A 23,949-nucleotide genomic window follows, 5' to 3' on the forward strand; every position below is an offset into this window, starting at 1 on the left:
GTTCTTATTTTTGTAACAGGTTATTGTTTTTTTCTGCTTTTAATCTGAACAGATCCCACGTGTAACCTAGTACCACTGTTGCTAAATGAACTGTGAATATTAGCTTGTTTAATTTATACTTTTTTTAATAAAAGTAAACTTTAAAGGTTAAAACAAACCGTTTGTCCTTTGGAAAGAAAGGGAGGAAAAGAAAACGGCAGTAAATTCATTCAAATTCAGACAATACCTTAATTCACACAAAGAGGATAGAACAATTTGTGTTATTGTCTGTTTATGATTCATCTCTCTTTTTTTGTCCGTATGGTTAACAGTCAGAGATAAAAACATGTGGAAAGAAAAAAAGAGAAGGGGAAAATATACTAGAAAGAAAAATACTTCCAAGTCGTCTGTCTGCAGGATTGATTTGTGGCGACCTGGAGCGTAAAGATCTGCACTAAAAAGGCTCCTCCATGTCATGAAGGTCAGCGGTGCTATCATTAGCTCAGTAGAAGTCACCGACACCGAGCGCGTTACCGTTTTCTTTCTTTTTTTTTCCCCTCACCTCCTTCAGCTGATCAGAGGATCACCGTATCAAGGGCGGATTAGCGGCGATTTGGGATTTGCGCAATCGGTTAATTTATTGCAGCTAAGGCAGGTCTCTTTCATCTACAGCAACATTTAATCAGTCGGGCACACAGGCTATTACAGGTTCCTGTGCTGCCATCAGCTCCATCACAATCCCCCCTGAAATTTCCAAATTATCTGGAACTGGCTTTGGCTTCCCCATAATAAAAAAAAAAAAAACATTGGAGCCTATTCCTGATAGGAGCTTTGCGCTTTTTCGCACCGGGCCAATTATAAATAGTGTGCTATGTGAACAAGATGGGGAGGGGGAGAAGAGGAGAGGAGAAGGAAAAAAGGGAGGAAGTTAATATATATATATATATATATATATATATATATATATATATATATATATATATATATATATCGGATGTGGAAGTGGAACTTTATCGGCAGCCCCTGCTCTCGTGTTCTGATACAAATCCAAGCGGCTGAAAATTTATATTAGATCCTATCACGCAAGCCTAAGTCGGGGAAAAATCAATAAAGGTTATCTTTTATGTCGCAGCGACTTGTGGAAATATTGATTTTCATTTTATAGCGAATTTGGAGCATCGGTTGGTAATCACTGGGCCGCTGACTTCACTGTTTCGCAAACTGTATCTCTTACACGGCGAGCAGCAAGCGAGCCGAGATGAAAAACGAGAGAACATTGAGACGAGGGGGAGGAGAGAGAGAAGTGGATAGAAGGGGGGCTACACACACACACACACACAGAGAGAGAGAGAGAGAGAGAGAGACAGTGTATCTAGCTACAAAACTCAGCACCACTACAGTAAGTGTTGAATTCTTTTTTTTTTTTTAAATCTGTTGTGTCTTTCATTTTGATAGATCTGTCGATTTCCTTTCTCTCTCCCTAACCGTAAGAAAGCTAAACACCTACTATAGCCAGTCTCGTTCTGCATCACAGGGTGGGGAAACACACTCCCTCATATTTCTGTACACTTCTGCATACTTGAGCTTAGACACCCATGATTGCCTAGTGGTACTGTGATTGACAGGAGAGAGAGAGAGAGAGTCTTACCACCCATTACCCTTACCATGGGGGCCAAGTTTGCATCTCAATCAAAGAGGCAAACGCTTCCCCATTGCGCCGCTCACGATCCCCGTAAACATGTTGCCACATTCATGCCAATGACATCAGAACTAATTTATTCTCTTTTAACATTAAGTATGTTTAATTACTACACACAAATACAAATACAGATACGAATAGGAGGAGCACTATTCATCCTCCTGTCTATATTCTCTAGAGCTTATCCTACACAGGATTACAGGATACCTAGAATCTCTCCCAGGGAACTTGGGGTACAGGGTATAATCACACACCCTTTCATACGGTACAGACAATTTAGAGATGCCAATCAAACCACAACACATGACTTTGAACTGGGGGAAGAAACCCTTATAATGCATGGGGAGAACATGCAAACTCCAGGGTAGACGTGGGAATTGAGGCGAACATGCTAATCACTAAGCCACCAGGACGAACTTGCTTTATTTATTTATTTATTTATTTATTTATTTATTTATTTATTTATTTTTAATCATCATAGGTTTATTCTGGCAGACTGACCTACTTTACTACATTACTGTCGTCCTTATGGAAATAAAGCCAGATTTCTACCATAATTCTATAGAAAACTGACTCAAAATGTTTTGTACAAATGTTTTTAACTCGTGAAAAAAATGTATATTAATTTTTTAGGTGGCTAGCATAAGAAACAGTCAAGGAAATAATTCTTTATGCTAACATGAGATAGTTAAAGAATCCTGGCTTTTAACACTAGCTTTTGTATCCTCATGTTAAAATTGAAACATTTCACATTTGTCGCTTTTCCTCTTTTAAATTTCAGTCCGAACTTCGGATTAACGGGAAGACCGAAGGTCGATGCATTTTCCTTGTAGATGTCGTTGGAGAATCTCCATGTCTTTGATCATAAGCATCTAAAATTTACCTTCAACCACTAAAATTCGGTGTAAAGTTATCCAACAAGGTAAAAAGGTCTCTGAAAGCCAACAGAATCCAGGCACATTTTATATCACGTTTGCGTCCATAAAATCATTCGTTTATACTCATAGACAATGGAATCGGCATTATTTTCTACATCAATTTGTTCAATGAAAGCTGTTTTTTTTGTGTGTGTGTGCGTGTTGTGATGAATTATAGAATTCTGATCCGATCATATCTGATCGTGACGACGTGAAGAACAGCATTAGATTTTACATCATACTTCATTAAAGAGATGTAATGTAACTGATCCGTACAGACAGAGGAATAGAAAAATAAAAAAAGGTGCTGGAAGAAGTAATAGTGTCTCAGGAGAGAGAGAGAGAGAGAGAGGAAGAGGGAAAAAGAGATGGAGAAAGAGAGAGAGAGAGACGGCACGCCACCCATTTTCTGTTAGCTAAACCATTTCAGCGCCGCTCTAATGAAGGAGAGCCCGAGGGTTGGCAAGTAATGGCCTAGAAAGCCTGACATTTTGCCTGCCAGTAATAGCAATAGCTACTGTAACAGCAGTGCAGCTCAGCCATGATGTACTCCAGGCTCTCATTGCCCTTTGTATGGAGGGTGGAAATGGCATTTTGAAAAAAAAAAAACGTACAAATTGAATAAAAATCAAGTGGAGAATAAATACAACAGCCAGGCAGCCACAGTGGCCCTGTGTCCACATCAGGGCACATGGAGAGTAATGCCCCCTATTTCACTACTTTTGATTTAGAGAAATAACTTCAAGCTCGACCCAGGCGCCCGAGAAGAAAAACGATATTGCGCATTCAGAATAACTCGCCGGTGCATTACGGCACCTAACCTCCGCCGCCCTTTGAAATGGAGACCGATTCTTTAAATTCTTCCCGGCCCGCGGAGCCGATAAGCAATTGGACAACGCGCCCAAAGTTCACCTCGGCTTTCTCTTCCCCGCCGAAAGCCATCTGCATTCTTCCCGTAATTTTCCCAGGCACCCGAGATCAGTGGCTAATCGGGAGAGATCTGACACCGGGATCGCCGTGCAAAATATTTTCCCATAATTCTCAGCTCTTGTAAAAGCCTGGTGCATCCTGCAAGGCCCTGAAAAGTCTCAGGGAGAAGAGAAGGGGAAAAAAAAAGCTCACACGAGGGATCCTTGTTTTATTCGCTCTTTCGGCGATACAAAAAGCGTTCGTGTTCGTCGCTGGGTGCCAGTTGAGCATATCATGCTCTTAATAATGTGCTCTCTAATCATTGCTGAAGTAAGTTAATGCCTTGTGTATTTTGTGTGTGTGTGTGTGTTATCTCTCCTCCCACAGAAAAGCAAGGCCCCAGTCCCAGTGGTTTTGAGCTCAGGCCCCAGGTGGCTGCTGGATGTGACTTGGCAAGGAGCAGAAGACAACAAAAATAACTGCGTGGTGTACAGCAAAGGTATGATCCCAGGTTTATCGCTCTACCACACACACACACACACACACACACACACACACACACACACACACACACTCGCATAACACTTGCATTCTCTTTTTGCTCCATCTCCGATATACATATATAAACATGTATACCTTGAAAGACCTACTTCATTTAAATGTACAGTGTCTGTGCATTTATTTATCACATTCATACTATGAGCTGAAAGAGAGCAGAAGAAAGGTTGCAAGGTGAGCCAAAAAAATGCATCTTCATCCATGCGTTTAAAAGAGGTTTACATTTATAACATTTGGCAGATGTCTTTATCCAAAGTGACTTACATTTTATCTCATTGTTATTCAATTGCGTGTTAAGGGCCTTGCTCAGGGGCCCCGCGGTGGGTGCTTGGTGGACCTGGGATTCAAACTCATAACCTTCTGATCCAACAGCTTAATCACTGAGCTACAGCATCCTCTGGCATTAGGAACATGCTAGTTACGACAGTAAGGAGAGCAATATTCCATTATATAAGCAAACTCAGTATTCGACTATAACTGGCTTGACCATGATGGAGAAATGGAGGTTGCTTTAAAATAATTTAAGGCAAGTACAGACAGAAGAGGAAGACACAAAAGGGATGAAAACCACTGGGGTAAGGAAACTGATTGGGTGAACGCGAGCAGGCAGATGATAACGAGTGTTTTGAAAACATCGCCGTTATTGAGTTAAGCAACCGGTCAGTACACTGTGACCATGTAACCATGACGACCATAACAAACTTAGATCTGAGCCTCTTGCGCTGGTCTGGGGAATATGTAGTTCTGAAAAACTTTCCTGAATTGATTTACGCTCCTGAAATATTTAAGGGAATTTTTTTTAGCATCTTCGGCTGAAAAGAGAGAACTGGACATAAATATATCATTCATTTCATTCACAGCGGATTAGGCTTATGGGACATTACTATGTTGATGACTTAGTTGATCAAATGTTGCCTTCGATGTGAGAGGAAATCACAGGACACAACACTTGGCTTGCAAGGTTTTAGACCTGTATTCAGACTGACTGTTTTTACTATCAGATATTACTCAATATGTCTATCATGTAGCAGAAAGCTGGATTAGAAAACATATTCATGGCTGTGTTTCAATCAGCTCGCTAGCTCTCTAAGTGAGAGTTGATGGGTGATCAGGCTGATGCCACAGTTTTGGTGACATCCTCATCGGCCACTGTAAAAACCCCAACAAATATCTTTTTGAAGGATTGTAGGCTAGCTAGTGGATTTTTTTTTATTTCTTTAAATCAGTAAATACTTAACAGTCACTAGACTCAAACAAAGAAATATACAGAACTACAAATAAAGTAATCAGCTGAGAGCTACAACAATAATAACAAGCTACTTACATTTGTAGACGAATTTGTCGCATGGTTCGGTTTGACCGCCATTTTCTTTCCAGCTGAGAGGCTTCAGAATATATTGCGTCATTTCTAGTAAAGGATTGTAGTGAGCATCGATGCTTGCTGGGCTTTGTGGTGCATCGTGGGATTTTTAGGGAGTTTTAGTGTCAGTGCACTAGAAAGATTTTTTGCAATTGAGAGTTAGAGAGAGAGAGCCCTTAAAGTGGCGGACTCCCTGATCAGCACCCTGAATAGTGAACTACTGTATGGAGCTGAATGAGACGCAGCCCGTGTCTTTCTGCTGAAATATGTTCATGATTTCTTAAAAAAAGGGTGTCAAAAATTTATTTGGCGGTGTGCCAGATTTATGTAAAATATTTTCCACACTAGCATCCATGTCTGGAATTAGATACTACACCATTACACATATATCATTACACATACACACAAACACACACAGCATTTTATAAGCATGGTTTCAGACAAATATTACTTTGATACTATTTAGTGATCAATCTCAAAACAGAAAACATGACGATATACTAACAAAGGTTTTACAGTCGTCTTTAATTTTACATCCCGTCCGCTTGCATTATACGATATCCAGCAGCATCATCTTAATATCTTCATAGCAGCACAGCAACACAACCTTCCCATGCTGTCAAAACATAACAGAGTCGCAGCGATGAGATCTGAGGCTCCCTGTCGCCTCCCGTTTCCATCACAGCGCGTGTGGGTGAGTCACAGTGCGCTCCATTGTTGCAGATCGCGCCACATTGACACCACGATTTTATAGCTTTACATGAAGCTCAAGCTAAGTAGCCTGATGACGACGGGTGACATTTGAAAAAAAATAAATAACTAAATAACGGTACAGAAATGGCGACGGGAGTCGGGTGAATTGTGAAGGATAACTCAGCTCAACTCGGGTTCTGAAACGGAGCGAACAAGCGGGATTTGCAACTGGCGGATTTTCAGCCTCCTGGTTCTTCGTGGGCTAATCACTAGACTGCACTGGGGGAGTTATCCTCTTAACCGGCTACTTAACTTTGTGCTTTTTATCAGCTGAATCATTAAAGTTTTGATAAGCTGTTAAAGACGATTACGTGTAATCTTTTTTTTGCCATTAGACCGACTATATGAGACCAGAAGAAGTGCAGAGCTGTACGATTTTGGCTCGATCGCATAAACAGAAGTGCCTGAAGACACTCGGTGTAGTTTGTAGCGATTAATTTGTTGCTCGTACTTACGTCAGCGCACAGGGACGTGTAATCTGTGTAATAAGAGTAATACATAACCAAGGCAGAGCTGAAGTGTTATATAAGGGATATATAGAAAATGTCCCTCTAACGAATGTATCCCAGCATCCTGTGTGGCATCATTCATTATAAATGGGTGAGAATGATTCCCCTTTGGGTTGCTACAAGCAACCAGGACAGGCTTCGACCTATATATAGAACACTGCAGGCTATTAACTACAGCAAGCAGGCAAAATCTAGTCTGCTATTGTGTCATGCTACATCTACAGGAAGGCTTCAAATTAGAGTTAAGTGCGAGACTGGGACTTGAGTTTTGTCTAGTAAATGTAAGTATATGTTACATTTACAGCATTTGGTAGACTACCTTATTCAGAGCGACTCACATTTTTATCTCGTTTATACAACTGAGCAATTGAGGGTTAAGGGCCTTGCTCAGGGACCCAGCAGTGGACGTTTGGTGGACCTGGGATTTGAACTCACCACCTTCTAATCAGTAGTCCAACACCTTAAACACTAAGATACAACATCCCTCAAAAAATCTTTCTTCACAAAAACCTAGTTGGGGTCAGAGCACAAGGTGAGCCATGATACAGCCGTGAGAGTTAAGGGCCTTGCTCAAGGGCCTAACAGTGGCAGCTTAGCAAAGCTGGAGTTTGAACCCAGATCCTTCGATCAACAGCCCAGAGTCTTAACCGTTTGAGCCATAGATATAAAAACAGTATATATCAGCTATACAGTATACAGTTTTTTCTGTTTAGGTATAACTGAACATTACAGAATAAGTATTTACTGTATCTCAGTGTGCCAAGTGCCATTTGTTTTGCATTCGCCTCACAGTGAGGCTTGATCCAGGCAGCACTAAACCTCTACACTTCATCGCTATAACTCATTATCCACCTGCAAGTGCCACAATACACCGTCTACACACTCCAGCAGCTTCTTTCAGCTCCCACGCACAAGCAGAACTCCCCCCTCGAGACAGAAAACCCTACACACGGACATGCTAACACGGCTAACTACGAGCGAAAGCTGACGGAGGCGAAGAAACATTAATTCGAGTAGCAGACGAATTATTGTCGAACGTTTAGAAATTTGTTGCCATTAAAAACCTACTTCTTGTATGATCTCGTAGGAATCAAGTAAGGAAAGATGAAAACATTAAACTCTGCACCTAATACTAAACATAATAGTTTTTGGACATTGTTGTGAATTTTGGACAAAGGCAAAAAGTGTTTAACAAATGAACGTATTTATTGTTGTTAATTAATTTGTGAACGTCAAATTAAGTATTTTTGTGCACTTTGAACTGGACAAGTTTAATAACTTTTTTAATAAATGAGGCAGAAAACAAACCATATTCAAGATGACTGGATCTAGCTGATAAAACTTACATTATTCCAGTGTTATATACTTAGTATAACATAACTAGCTTGTTTCGCTAATATTTCACTTTTTAAATGTAACTATAAATGGATAGAAATGTGATGGAAAATGTGTTATGTCCTGCTGTCACAGGAAAATAATTATAAACCTCTTCGTTATTTGATTATTTGCCTTTAACAGTTTGCCTGTACATGATGTTTTATTCTTTACTCGAGTTATTTGTAGTAATATTAATATCAGCTATTATTATGTCGATAATGTTTACCTCTATTTTGTTTGATGGTGAAAATTTGACACACTCCAGCTAACTTCACTAACTATTCACTAAACTCCTCCTTTTGAATTAAAAAAGTTTCAGTCAAACACTAAAAGCCAAGTCAGGTTCAAAGCACAGATATGGGAAAAAGGCGCATGCGAAAAAAGGGGCAGGTTTTAATTGTTTCTTTGCTCGAACCTCCCCTTGGTGCGTCACGGTGGTAAAGTGTGAGGAGGTGCCTGGGTTATTATCTGCTATCTGCAAAGCCAGGCAAACTGAGTGCGTAATAACCAAACAACAGAACACAATGTCAAAAATTCATTATCAGTGTATTAAAACTTAGTCGTACCCTGAAGGGGTCCCCGTCGCAGTGCGGAGCGCCGGTGTAATTATGTTTAATTAAAACACAACAGAGATCAACAGAATCGTTTTCATTAGGAAATTATTAATGATTCTGTCGCAACAATAATTGATTACGCTGAGCCAGGCGGTAAGTGCGCACGGTCAGGGTTGGTGCGACTGGAGGAGAGGGAGCGAGAAGGAAGAGAAGGAGGGGGAGAAGATTGAGAGAGAGAGAGAGAGAGAGAGAGAAAGGGAGAGAGAAAGGGAGAGAGTATGAGGTAATATGTTTAAGAAGTGGCTGCATGAATTTCAAAATTGCTTCCTACTACTTATATTGTTGCACTAAAATACGTTACAGAATAGTGCACTAGATAGTGCACTCACTATAAGTCGCCTCTTCAGACTTACTCTATGTAAGTTTTCCTTTTAAAAGCTTTTTTGTCGAGCCCATGTGTATAAAGTCAAAACCTTCTCTTGGGGAAAAATAAACGATAAAGAGAAGTCAGGAATAAAACATGAAGATACTATTGCCACCAGGTAGATGAATATTTTCCAATAACAGCATTTCCTAACCTGTGTTATTCCTCTTATACCTCAGCAATTTATCAGTGTATTCTTTTTTATTTAATTATAGAATTTCATGCTGTATTTTTCATCCCTGTTTAATGTCCACAAAACAACTTCCTGTTATCACATATACTGTAAACATGTAAGTTCGTTTTTTGTTTTTAATATAAGCTCTATTTTTCTCTCGTTTTTTTAAGTTAACAAGACATAAGACATGCAACATGTTAATTAAAACATTTTAGGTCTGTATAGCAAAACACTGTCAGTGGAGACTCCTGTTTAAAAAAAATGACATTTAAAAAATTAAAGTTGCTGCAAAGGTGTTGAGATTCGTAGACATGACCTTGTATTTAGAATGAGTGCATTATTATAAACCCAGTCTGAACTGAAAGACGAATCAGATTTGAGAATTCAGGAGTGTAGAAATGTGCTTCTACACAAGACGTGTTGTTGCAGTCGAGAATCGTCTTCATACAGAATCTAGTACACAGCTACATACAGTACTACAGATCAACCTAAACCTAAATGCAAAAATGATCTAAATTGTAAATTCTAAATTGGAACACAAATTTTGTGTATTTGCTGCGTATGTAATTATTCAGTATATCTTCAATTGCATGTGCATAGTTTTTATAATGTGTAGCTACGACACATAACTTGTAGAATTTTTTTATCTAGCCACATTCTATGTGTGTAGTTTTAACAATTTGTAGCTACAACTTGTATTAATTTTCATCTAGCCACACTTTATTTGTGTAGCTTTAAAAATTTGTAGCTACCACCTTTTTAAAAAAAATAAATAAATAAACAAATAATTAAAAATTCCTATCTCGCTCTCTGTGCATACTTTTGACACTTTATATGTCGTAGAAGTTTTCTTGAACCTTGCTGATTGTGTATAGTTTTGGCAATTTAGGGCTACAACTTGTAGACATATTTTTACCAACCCTACTCTATGTGTATAGTTTTTATAATTTGTAGCTACAACTTGTAGAAATTTTCATCTAGCCACACTCTGTTTGTGTAGTTTCCACAATTTGTAGCGCCAACGTATTAAAAATAAATACATAATCATTCCTGCCTCAATCTATATGCATACTTTTGACACTTGTAGAATTTTAAGTTATAGCTACAACTGGTAGAATTTTAAAGGTAAACTCAAAGAATTTTTAGGTAAACTTTACATGCATAGTTTTAACAGTTTATACAAAAACAGTTCTTTGACTTAGGTTGATTTGACAGATTTTTTTGTATTAGTGCCATCGCATCCAATTTTGTGTGAAAGTTGGGGAGTTTTCATTTGTACTACTATGTTTCTTCCATTTTCATTCCGTCTCAAGTTGTGTTTTGTTTACAGGGATGTTGAGAAAATTACCGAAAAAAGCAGTTAATTGTTTTTATTCAAATAAAAACTGTATGTTCGCTCCCAGTCTAATAAATATAGGTATGTAAATAAGTGCCCCATTTGCTTCATTTCTGGGTTGCCAACGATTAATGCTAGAAAGATTTATAAAAGATTGAAAAGCAAAGAGAGAGAGAGAAAAAGAGAGAGAGAGAGAGAGAGAGAGAGAGAGAGAGAGAGCGTGTAAAGATCAAGCAGGGTCCTGTTGCTGCCATTAATTATGATCCTATTGTGTAGCACAGGGGCTAATAAGAGTGATGTAAAGCACCCCAGCGGCATCCTAATCAGCCCTGTGAAGTACCTGCAACCTGGAGTGCCACAGCTTTGTGTGTGCGCGTGTGTGTGTGTGTGTGTGTGTTTGTGTGTGTGTGTGAGAAAGAGAGAGTGTATGTATAGTGTGTGTAGAGTCCATCCTTTAAAGGCCTGCGTAGGCGCGATGATTTAACCCAGCATAATTATATAATCGATGGTGAGAAATGCTTGTGTATCGATTGGCACGCTTTGTGTCAATGTGGGAGCAGGAGCTTTTAACAGAACACACACACACACACACACACACACATATCCACCCCCATACAAACACTCTGGTTGTGGCTAATAGATCAGCAAACTGAAAGAAAAAAACCCAAAACAAAACAATAAAATATATATACCAGTTCTTTCCTTAAGCCTTCAAGACTGCATAAGGACTTATATAAGATCTCCAGTCAAACCCCCTAATCGTTACATTTTTAATTCCTCTAACATTTTGTCATTTTTCACACTTTAGTTCTACATGCAATTGTGTATTTAAAGCGCAAAGATAGAGAATCTAAATCAGGAAAATTCACCCACGTACTTCTTCTGTGACTCATTTTTTTTAATAGTGCGTTATTTGGTTGCTGGTTATCTCCCAGCATATTTGGAGATCAGGATAAGTGGATTTACCATCTTTTTTTTCCCCCACTGGTCGATTTTTTCCTCAACGTGGTGCCCACAATAGAGAATATCTACTAAATAATTAATCTCCAAAAGCTAATGTGATTATATGCTGTTTTGATAGTGCTCAGAAACCAATGTGTATTTAGAGTATGAAAAATTGATTCAATATGGAGGCCTGGTGTACTGAATAAAAGGTTTACAGGTAAGCTGTCCTGTTTAATTCCTTAAAATCACAAACATAATCATCAGGTATATAATGTATATAATGTATAGAAAATAAGACTGGATTTACAGCCAGTAGCATACAGCCAGAGCTATTATTGGCTCATTAATATAGGCTTATAATTGAGTAACATTACCGTGATCTAAATGCCTCTTTTTTGTTTAAAAAAAGGTGCCACTTATTATATTAAAACATATAATGAAACCAAACCTGTTTTGAAAAATGTTCCTCCAAAATAGAAATAATTTTAAGCTAAAAAAAAATCCCTCATGAATAAATCCAGACTCTATGAAAATGCTAATTAGATACGGCCTCGTGAACACCCCCGTCCCCGCCCCCTTACCCTGTTAAACCAGTGAAAACAAGAAAACAAGCTATTTTATTACATCCTTCATTTGCATATTGATCCTGATAGGCTCTTTAGATATTATGATGTAATAACCTTTGTAAAGTAATGCTACAATCCCTTAAAAAAAATTTAATTCAATTCAATTTAGCTCAGTTTTATTGGTATCGTGCTTTCAACAGTGGAGATTGTATACAGAGCAGCTTTGAGGAATTGTTTACTGAAATTCAATTCAATTCAAATTTATTTGTATAGCACATTTAACAGGGGACATTGTCTCAAAGCAGCTTTACAGAACAGAAGAAATATATTACAAAAGGTTTTATATTATACAAAGATTAATATAATACAAAGATTAATGTTAGACTTATATTCAAATGTGTTTGTATTTATCCCTAATGAACAAGCCTGAAGGTGATTGAGGCGACTGTGGTGAGGAAAAACTCCTTTAGATGGAAGGGGAAGAAACCTTGAGAGAAACCAGACTCAAAAGTGAACCTCATCCTCATTTGGGTGACACTGGAGGGTGTGATTATAAATATACAGTCCGACAATTGTGTATTGATGAGGAGGTTCTTGTCCTTAAACACCACATGTAGTCATCATTTAATAAAATCTTGGAGAAATCATTGAGATGCACGTAGTTTCTCTGACACTACAGACATCAGTCTTTACATCACAGTTTATTATATTTTGTCTAAAATAATAGATGATTTCTGTATAAATTCATTAATTCTAGTATATATTTGTATTTGTGTTGAAAACAGGACTTTGTCCTCCATGCAACACACAAAATAGCCCAAACAATAAAAACTCGATTGTATTGTAACAGCAGATGTGATGAGGCTTTCAGGATGCCGTGTCTCAACCGATGTGTGTTTAAAGAAAGAAACAGTGAAAAACACACACTCGTGACCTCTCAGAGGAGGTGTGACGGGACACGGAGTGCAGCCTTGCTGTAGGTACACGAAACGGGATGACAGAGTGTGTCTGCTCGCCTAGACAGCGCCATCCATCCTCGTGTGTGTGTGTGTGTGTGTGTTCGTGTACAGAAAAGGATGTTATACCATCTGTAGTCTACCGCTTCTCTCTTCTTTTCACTTTCTACAGTAGGTCGTTTTTTTTTTCAGCTGTCGTTGCCATTTATGCTAGGAGCGTGATGGAAGAGACGAGTGCACACCCGCTAATACTCTGATGGGGCACTGTGTGGAGTGTGGAACTGTTGTAGTGTGTGTTATACTGTGTTAGAGAGAGAGAGAGAGAGAGAGAGAGAGAGCTGATAGGAGGCACCATCTGTCCAGTCTTTGTGAATGGCACCATAACGTGGCTATAATGCTCTCATAAACATTACATGCCAGAGGTCATCCTGGCTTATTGAGGATCGTGAAAATTGACAGTCGATGAACTCATGTAGCTATTGATGAGCCCAGAAATCAACAACAGTCGCACCAAAAGACATGATCAATTTACTGTTTTTTTTGTTTTTTATTTATTTATTTTTTTAGTATTATTATTTAGAGCCCTCTGCTGCCTACGAGATGAATCGCAGTTGTAAATGATGCAGTTTAAAACAAGTCTGCCGAGCCAATTTAATGAAACTGCATATGGTATGTCTGATAAAATCTACGCTTCTTACTATACATCACTGGGAAATCTTACCTGCAGACTGGAGACTGTAGACTGTAGAGCTGCTGCTGTAATCATAAAGACTACTTGAATCTGGCGTTCGAAGAGGACGATGTGTGTTTTGCATCTGATTCCTCTTAAGGGAGTTTCTGTCTCTATATTTTGATATATGTTTATTCATTCATTTTAAAATCTAACAAACTGTACTTTTAACTTTAAATTATCATTTGTATTTTTAAAAAAATGTGTATCACTGCACCTTAATTTAATAACTCATTTAGTAATATTTATTTAGATACTATAGGTTTTAGTATTTTATTTTACACCCAGAAGAGCTTTATATTTTCATGCATTTATTTATTTTTTAAGAATTATTTATTTATTTATTTATTTGTTTGTTTGTTTGTCTTCAAGCTGTCTGTTTCTTAATAATGATTTTATTTTATTTTATTTTATTTTATCAGTACAGAATGTATACTATGAGCCATACAATTAATCTGGACTGCAAGCATGCATCGGGGAAAACGGAGACCACTGCTTACACACCATAATGTCACTAATTAGGGATTTAGGCTTAAATACATTAATACAATACATACATAACATACGAATGATCCCATAGGCCTCCTGAGACGCGGCAACACAACGTCTTCAGGCTCTTTACTGGTTAATTAGCACATCGTTCTGCGTTTGTTTGCTTTGGCGTTTTTTGTTCCTGACATGATTCGTGCATGTACAATACGTATCTGTGAGAGCTTGTCCACTCTTTAGGGCTCAAGTTGATTGAAAACCGGTTTAGAAGACAAAAAAAAGATGACAACAAATCAAACCACCGCAAGGCACTCTCAAGGTCTCAGCTAAAACCTATTCAATGGAGAGAGAGAGAGAGAGAGAGAAAGAGAGAGAGAGAGAGAGAGAGAGAGCAGTGAAAAATATATATACACTCTATCCTGTCAGAGGGCTTTTGGCTTATCTTGAGTGACTGTCAGGGCTGGAAATATCAGGGAACAGACAGAAATATATAAAATTAATAAGCTGCTGGGTGTTGTCGGGAGTTATGATGCTTCCATAAATCCTGGTTTGATCAGAGCGGACAAGGCTTAAATCCGGCGCTCCCGAACGTGCAACAGCAAGTGTTTTTGGCCCTGGATTTTTCTTCACCCAGCGAGATAGAAGCCCTTAGCTGGCAAAATAAGATTTATCATCCAGCCGCTTTTCCTTTCATGACTGACAAATCGGAGAAAGCTGCGAGCGAGCTGGCAGACGTTGCTACCTTTAATGGAAGGGCAACGGCTCAACAAGGTGAAACCAGGGCCAAACGGAGAGAGGAAAAAAATGATATGTGGGGGGAAGGAAGAGAAGAAAAGAAAAGAAATTGTTAGTGAATTATCAGTTCTACCTGTCTGAGAAAAGGTCGTGCTTTTTTGGTTTCTTTCTTTGTTTCTCCGACCAAAAAAAGATGGACGACGTCCAAGTAAAATTTCATGTCACGTATTAGTCGGTACAGTAAGTACAGTAAGCACACGTAGAATGTTTAGCATCTCCTCTGGTCTTTTTTTAAGTGATGTGCATGCTTGTGATCGTGTGAGTGTGTGTGTGTGTGTGTGCGTGTGTGTGGTCACTCTACATACAGTAGATGCACTTACGTCAGCAAGCCACCCTCATAAAAGAAGGTGCAGTTGTCAGCAGCAGAAAGAAAAATGACAACATTGTCACAATAGTATTGTTCGCCGGACCACATCAAGGCGACGTAATTCCAATTTCAGAGTCGCATTGAGAAAGGGCCGCGCTAGCATAAGCAGTCTCGCGAAAAAAATAGTACATGGCAACATGAACCTATTCACAGCAGAGTGAAAAATAATAATGCGAAACATTTATTTCATTGAGGCACTCTAACATGCACCCCAATGTCTCTCTGATAAAAGCAAATAGCAGAACTGGACTTTAAAACTGGGGGAAAATGGAGAGACGGAGGCTTTAATTACAGCTGAGTACATGAAGGCGGTGGTAGAAGGCAGGCTGAACATTTCTCGTGAATTGCCAGTGCTTTCTACGATGTAATTGAATTAGAGGCTTGATGCCTGAAATGCTGGTTTCGATGGTAAGCTGAAGCTGGGCCTGCGACGTGTTATATTCACTGATGGATTTCTCATAGCTGAGATATTTCAGCACGTCAGAAGACCCGGGTGTGTGTTCGCCTGTGGCTCTTCCAACATGAATTATTCAAAGAGGGACCAGCTTCACAAAGTGGTCATGAAGGAGGCCAATTCTGCTCTCTGGGAAACAGATTAACGGCGATTTTCTGCCAGGAGAGGCTGCAAAGTTGAAGGGGCATCGGCATCGGAAACGCTTTAATGTACTGCTAGTTTTTTTTTAACACCATGTTTTTATAGCTGTATGTAGTGCAAACATCCTGCCTGCCGGTTGAACTGGAACTTTTAGACCCCAGTGAATTTAAAAGTCAGTGAAAATCTGCTGGTTTTTCATCAAGAGGTTGTGAGTGCCTTAATTAATCTTATCAGGTTTTTGTCTCAATATGAATTGTTATGTTAGCTATACACTGCCAGTCCGTCTTCTTAAAGAGATTTAGCTCTCAGAGGCAGAAATATCATTAAATAATGATTAAATATGATGCATAAATGCTTAATAATCGTAGCAGTTAGGGATTATGTGATTCTGTGTAATACTTTAAGATCTCAATATTGTGCAGCTAGTATTGAAGTTTTGAAGATGGTCAGGCACAATGAGGCCACACCTCCTTCATTAGAATGTGGCACATAGGCCACACCTCATTCATTAGAATGTGGAGCATAGGCCACACCTCATTCATTAGAATGTGGAGCATAGGCCACACCTCATTCATTAGAATGTGGAGCATAGGCCACACCTCCTTCATTAGAATGTGGAGCATAGGCCACACCTCCTTCATTAGAATGTGAAACAAATGTCACACATCCGTCATTAGAATGTGGAGCATAGGCCACACCTCCTTCATTAGAATGTGAAACAAATGTCACACCTCCTTCATTAGAATGTGGAATGAATGTCACACCTCCTTCATTAGAATGTGGAGCAGAGGCCACACTTCTTTCATTAGAATATGGAACAAATGTCCAACCTCCTTCATTCGAATGTGGAACAAATGTCATGCCTCCTTCATTAGAATGCAGAGCATAGGCCACACCTCCTTAATTAGAATGTGGAACAAATGCCACGCCTCCTTCATTAGAATGTGGAGCAGAGGCCACACCTCCTTCATTAGAATGTGGAATGAATGTCACACCTCCTTCATTAGAATGTGAAACAATTACCATGATGCCTTCATTAGAATGCCTCAGAATTTACTCAGACTGACATGCACAGAGGCCACACCTCCTTCAATAGAATGTGACAGAGGCCACACCTCTTAAACGTGGACGGACAGAGGCATAGACCCCGCCCCTTCACAAAAGGATGTCAGTACACTGAGCATTATATAAACATTCCTGCAGTGTTCTTTAGTAAAGTGGAGCTGTGGGACATTCGGGAGCTGGAACATTCATTAGCTTCTCTATTTAAAGTATGTATTACACAACTACAGCAAGGTTAGCAGTGATGGTAAAACAACCCTGTCTCTGTCTTAGTGTGTGTGTGTGTGTGTGTGAGAGAGAGAGTGTGTGTATACAACCTAACCTTCACCCAGCCGGTATCAGTGTGGGCAGATCTGAGCTTGCTGACCCATCCCAGGCTGTACAGGAGAGGAAACACTCTAGACATGAAGGAGCGTTGGGTCTTTGCCCAGCCTGGGAGTATGCAACCGTGTGTGTGTATGTGTGTGTGTGTGTGTGTGTGTGTGTTCCTTATACTATCACAGAGTGTGTCATGGAATGCCTACTGGTTATGCAGAGAAGGTTCAAAGCTGCTCCTGCATTCCATGAGAGGAGGAACACACACACCCTTATTCTCTCTCTCTCTCTCTCTCTCTCTCTCTCTCTCTCTCTCTTTCTGTCTCTCTCTCTCTCTCTCTCTTTCTGTCTCTCTCTCTCTCTCTCTCTCTCTCTCTCTCTCTCTCTCTCTCTCTCTCTCTCTCTCTCTTGATAAGAATGACAAGCTGAAGTGGGGAGTCCAATGCAGAGTTCGGCGAGATCAACTCCTTCTTACAATCCAAAAATAACAGGCCTGACTTCATTTGAACGATTAAGAGTGTGTTAAAACACTTATCTCTCCGGGTTGGAAAGGCAGTTCGACTTGAATTAGATATAACACATTATACATTATAATAATACTATTAATTGTGCTATTTCTCAGTGTCATCAGTTTGGCCTCATTTTTTCATCTTATCTCCATTTTTCGGCTCCCTCAGCACTAAAGGGAGCGATGCTTTAAGCAGATTTTATCCATTAAATCAGGATGAACGAATAAGAACAGGAAATTATTTCATGGTTGTAAATGGGGTAGAACGTTGGCTGGGAAAAGAGTTTCCTTACTGTCTGGGGATCACATACATACATGCATCCAAGTTATGTTTGTTCCCTGAAAGTTAGACAAAAAATTTGTAATGAAGAGCGAACTAATGAAATATTCTAAAAAAAAAAAAAATAATAAAAAAAAAACTGATCATTTTTTTGTTGTTTTTGTTCAAAAATACTTTTGAAAATACTTCAAATATTCGCAACTTTACGCCAATTATGAATATTAAATATATTGATAATGTATGATTTTTTCTTATTTCATTTCCTTTTTTCATTTATTTAGGAAAAAGAAAACTTTTAGTGGCCAAAAGAATTTATTTGTAATTTATTTCAACAATTATGTTGATTATTATTAAGACTTTCTAGTCTATAGAATTATGTTTGATTTTGTCTAAAGAGCTTCGAAAGAACTTTACTGTAGATTTCAGTAGCTTTGCTTTCATAACTATAATCACTCCCATAAGACAGATATTAGTATTGTCCTGTTTCACCTGATTAACGCTTAAGCCCACATCCCCCCACACGGGAGACCATTTGATTATATTTACCTTTAATTGCCAAAGGGGCCGCTCTCCACCAATTAGCCAGCATTAGCCACGAGGTACAGACGTGCTGCTCGTGTTTACGCACAGCGATCAAAGGGCCTTGTGGAATCTCTGTCAAACTTTTGTTTTCTCTGAAAGATGTCACTTTGTCACCCAGAACGTCCAAAACCTTGAAGAAAAGGTGTAAAGCGAGTCATCCCTGCGAAGTTCCGACTTCATCACGCTTGAAGAATTTCCGTTTAATGCACTGTAATGTGGAATTCAGCAGAGACGCGTTTAATTGAGTTTTACACAAACCAGTTGGGAGTAGCGCTGGAAGCTAGGTGATGTCGAGGTTTTTAATCTCTCCTGTGCCACGGAGAGGCTTGTTGACGGAGTGGTTCTTTCTCTTACATATGGAGAGAGAGAGAGAGAGAGAGAGAGAGAGAGAGAGAGAAGCAGCGATACATGCGTGGATAAAACCAATTGGCAACCCTCAAAGGGAGTGGGGTTGATAAGGCAAATCCTGCACTTGTAGGGAAATAAAAGAATCCGACTGTTCATTAAAGGAAGAAACAAAACAGGCGATGGAGAAGGCAAGCAGGCCGCCTGGTGGACGAGAGACAAGAGAGAGAGAGAGGAAGGGAGGGAGGGAGGGAGGGAGAGAGGAAGAGAATGAGAGAAGCATCTGAAAGATTGCAAAATAATCAAGAGAATTAATAAGATAGGGTCAAAGAAGGTTTTTTTCATGTCCGTAACAAAATTAGGAACGACGGACCAGAGTTATCTTACAGAAGGAAACGGCGTTAGCTTCCACAGGCTTCTAATTATGAGAGATAACCTCAGTTTGGAGCTCGCTTTCATCTCAACGCTCCATCCTCCACACTTACTGAGCAGAGCCGGCACTGAGGTCGAACCGTTTCTCTACACAGTGAATACGCTGTTTGGTTGCTTGCATGTCGCTTTATGTGGACCGTGTAGTATTTATAACCTGTGCTCTGACTATGAAGTGTTTGAGATTATTGTACACAAAGTATAGTCACTAGATTAAAGAAGCTATTAGCATTAAAAGTTCTGTGTTTTAGGCTTCTGGTTGGTCCTTTGCCTTATCAAACAAATGACTTCTTTGTTTTTTTTTCCCTAGCTTGTTAGGTAACCGTATTACAGTAGCTACTTTACCATCCAGTCTATGAATACTTAAATCTGATTGGCCAGAAGGTGTTGAGTCTTTTCCTATAACAGCAGCGTTTTTATTAATATTTTTGCTATTTCAGATGAATGGATGCACCATATAATTTAATTCCTGTCCTTATTTGTATTGGGACATTTTCTGTAAGGAGACTATTTAAGATTTATGAAAGGAGTCTCCAGTGTCAGCACTTTTTTGTAAGGTTTTTTTTTCCAGACAGAAAACCTTTTTATTTTTGGCTGGTTTTGCTTTAACACGAAAAGCAAGGCTGGTGAAAGGTCCGGTGGTTTATAGCTGATGATAATGATAACACTGAAGATATGAAATGAAACATGTTTGTAGACATTCCACATCATTAAAGAGTAACTACAGTACAGTATACAGTACGTGGATAAATTGTTAAGCAGCGAATGTTAAAAAAATGTTAGGCAGTGAATGTTAAAAAATTCTCAAAAATATAGAAAAATAAATCTAAACAAATATCAAAAAATAGAAATTTAAATATTGATCTTTGCGTTTTTCATTCTGATTTCTTTATATTTCTGTAAAGTTGCTGTGAGACATAAATAAAACAGATTTTAATTGAAAATTACAAATAAATGCTATACAGATAAAACACTATATAAAATAAATGCTTTATAAAATAAACACTATGCAAAACAAACACTATACAAAAATGCTTTACAAAATAAACGCAATACAAAATAAATACTATACAAAACAAACGCTATAAAAAATGCTATACAAAATAAACACTATACAAAACAAACACTATGCAAAACAAACACTATAAAAAATGCTATACAAAATAAACGCTATACAAAACAAACGCTATAAAAAATGCTATACAAAATAAACGCTATACAAAATAAACGCTATACAAAATAAACGCTATACAAAACAAACGCTATAAAAAATGCTATACAAAATAAACGCTATACAAAACAAACGCTATAAAAAATGCTATACAAAACAAACACTATACAAAAATGCTATCTAAAATAAATGCTGTACAAATCAAACACTTTACAAAATAAATGCTATAGACCCCAAATGCTATATAAATTAAACGCTGTACAAAAAAAATGCAATACAAAATTAACAATATATTAATTAAAGGAAATTGAATTGTTTTAGACTTTCGACTGTTTTTTTTTTTGTTGTTGTTGAGACAAATCTTAATATGATGCATTGAGGACATTTTTTCAATTAGCAAACAAATGACATGAATTGTGTCAATGTATGTGTGTTACAGTGCCTTGCAAAAGTATTCATACCCACTGAACTTTTTCACATTTTGACACGTTACAACCACAAAAAAATTTGCTTTATTAGGATTTTATGTGATAGACCAACACAAAGTGGCACATTATAAATGGGAAAATTATAAATGGTGTCCAAATTTTTTTTTACAAATAAATATCTGAAAAGTGTGGTGTGCATTAGTATTCAGCCTCACTGAGTCAATACTTTGTAGAACCACCTGTCGCTGCAATTACAGCTGCAAGTGTCTCTACCAGCTTTGCACATCTAGAGAGTGAAATTTTTGCCCATTCTTCTTTGAAAAATAGCTCAAGCTCAGTCAGATCGGATGGCAAGCGTCTGTGAACAGCGATGTTCAAGTCTCACCACAGATTCTCAATTGGATTTAGGTCTGGACTTTGACTGGGCCATTCAAACACACGAATATGCTTTGATCTAAAACACTCCATTGTAGCTCTGGTTGTATGTTTAGGGTCATTGTCTTGCTGGAAGGTAAACCTCCACCCCACTCTCAGGTTTTCATCTAAGATTTCCCTGTATTTGGCTCCATCCATCTTCCCATCAACTCTGACCAGCTTCCCTGTCCCTGCTGAAGAAGAGCATCCCCACAACACGATGCTGCCACCACCATGTTTCACGGTGGGGATGATGTGTTCAGGGTGATGTGCAGTGTTAAGTTTCCGCCACACTTAATGTTTTGAATTTTTAGCAAAAAGTTAAATTTTGGTCTCATCTGACCAGAGCACCTTCTTCCACATGCTTGCTGTGTCCCCCACATGGCTTGTCTCAAACTGCAAACGGGATTTTTTATGGCTTTCTTTCAACAATGGCTTTCTTCTTGCCACTCTTCAGTAAAGACCAGATTTGTGGCGTGCACGACTAATAGTTGTCCTGTGGACAGATTCTCCCACCTGAGCTGTGGATCTCTGAAGCTCCTCCAGAGTTACCAGGGGCTTCTTGGCTGCTTCTCTGATTAATGCTCTCCTTGCACGGCCTGTCAGTTTAGGTGGACGGCCATGTCTTGGTAGGCTTGCAGTTGTGCCATACCCTTTCCATTTCCGGATGATGGATTGTACAGTGCTCCGTGACATGTTCAAGGCTTGGGATATTAATTTATAACCCTGCTTTAAACTTCTCCACAACTTTATTCCTGACCTGTGTGGTGTGTTCTTTGGTCTTCATGATGCTGTTTGTTCACTAATGTTCTCTAACACACTTCTGAGGGCTTCACAGAACAGCTGTATTTATACTGAGATTAAATTACACACGGGTTACTAATTAGGTGACTTCTGAAGGTAGTTGGTTTCACTGGATTTTAATTAGGGGTATCAGTGGGTATGAATACTTTTGCAAAGCACTGTAAGTGTTTCCAAACATCCCCTAAGTCTTTTCTTTTAAAAATATATTACGAAAGTTTCCGAAATGATTTTTTACGATTTACATGCGTCGTTTTTTTTTTTTTTTTAACTGTTTTTTTACTTAGTGCTCTTTACCGTTATCCTCGTTGTCATGTCACAGTGGTACAGTTAGCGAAGGCCTGTAAATATTTCACGGAGAGATTCAGGTAAGGAATGAAGTCCACTTCTTTCTTAATTGTGTGTGTTTCAAGGGCAGTTCACCTCTGGCCGGGCCGCAGAACTCGCTCACCCGAGCACAGCCTCGTTAATGAAGTGTTGAATCATTCACACTTAAGGTGATACCCTGAAATAAAGCCTTAATGAAAGGCCACAGGGACGAACGAAGAAGAAACGAGAACCGAACAGGACTGTGGAGGAGGAGGAGGAGGAGGATGGGGGATACAGAAAGAATACCTCTGTCTAAGTAATCAGCACTCGTCCGATTGGCCGTGTGAGACGTTCCAGGACTGTTTTTTTTTTTTTTCGGTGAAAATAAAGTCATTCATCAAAACATCAATAAAAATATGGGGCTCAGATTATTATAGTGTTTGAATAGCGTCCGGCCCCCGCTCGTAAATAACCGCCACCTCTGCTCGAATTAATTAGAATTAGAATGCAGATAATGCGCGTGCTCTTTTTATTGCCAGGACCTGAATCAATTTTACAGTCTTATTCAGACCCTGAGCAAGGTCAGGCAAAGTTGTTGGGACGGATCTACGGCTTGTAAAACAATATTTCTGTGATCAGCATTCACTGCGTGGTGTTAGGGTGAGAAATGAAGAGATATATTAGCTATCCGTGTGTCTCTTGTTGGATTTTTTGTGTGTAATTTTGGTGGCTTGGTGAGATAAGCATGAAGGGCACCTTGGCTCTGAATAATATTTTACAGATAATTCGATTAGGGTTGTTTTCATTAAAGCTTTATCATACATATTAACACGTGTTAACTTTGTTTAGGCGTTTTTGTGCCAGAGAGAGATCTACATCCTTTGACTTTTTGTTTTTCTTTCCCTGAAGTTTAGTGAACATTTGAATCCTGACTATCAACAGCATGCCTTTCCACCATTGCGCTCTCTCTCTCTCTCTCTCTCTCTCTCTCTTTCAGTAAAGCTGTCAGATGAGACAACAATAGAGCTATTCCGCTTCTCTGCAATACCTTTGTAGTTCCTCCAATACTTTAGAGAATGGATTTAACATGGCTTCGCCTGGTTCGGGCGACAAAGTCCCCAAATCTTCCTATCTCCTCACCTCATTTCCATTTTTGACGCAAGCACAGGATCGTGTTTTTTTTTTTTACTTTTGGTTATTCCCCCCCCCTCTTCCTGCTGTTTGACTGGATTTTTTTTCCCAGTAGCAATGGCAGTCATAAATCTTGTTTGCCTATTAAGCTTTCAGAAATGAGCCTATAATCTAAACAACA

At 38.9% G+C, this 23,949-nt stretch overlaps 1 protein-coding gene across 1 annotated transcript in view; it reads left to right on the forward strand.

The window, feature by feature from the left end:
• zfpm2a (zinc finger protein, FOG family member 2a) overlaps window positions 1–23,949 on the forward strand; it is a 143,537-nt gene that overhangs the window by 93,271 nt on the left and 26,317 nt on the right. Inside the window, exon 5 of the mRNA XM_060861781.1 lies at window positions 3,892–4,003. Within this exon, the coding sequence (XP_060717764.1) occupies window positions 3,892–4,003 (112 nt within the window). The remainder of the gene's footprint in view (window positions 1–3,891; window positions 4,004–23,949) is intronic.

Source organism: Tachysurus vachellii, chromosome 25, assembly GCF_030014155.1.
Source record: "Tachysurus vachellii isolate PV-2020 chromosome 25, HZAU_Pvac_v1, whole genome shotgun sequence".
Lineage (NCBI taxonomy): Eukaryota > Metazoa > Chordata > Actinopteri > Siluriformes > Bagridae > Tachysurus > Tachysurus vachellii.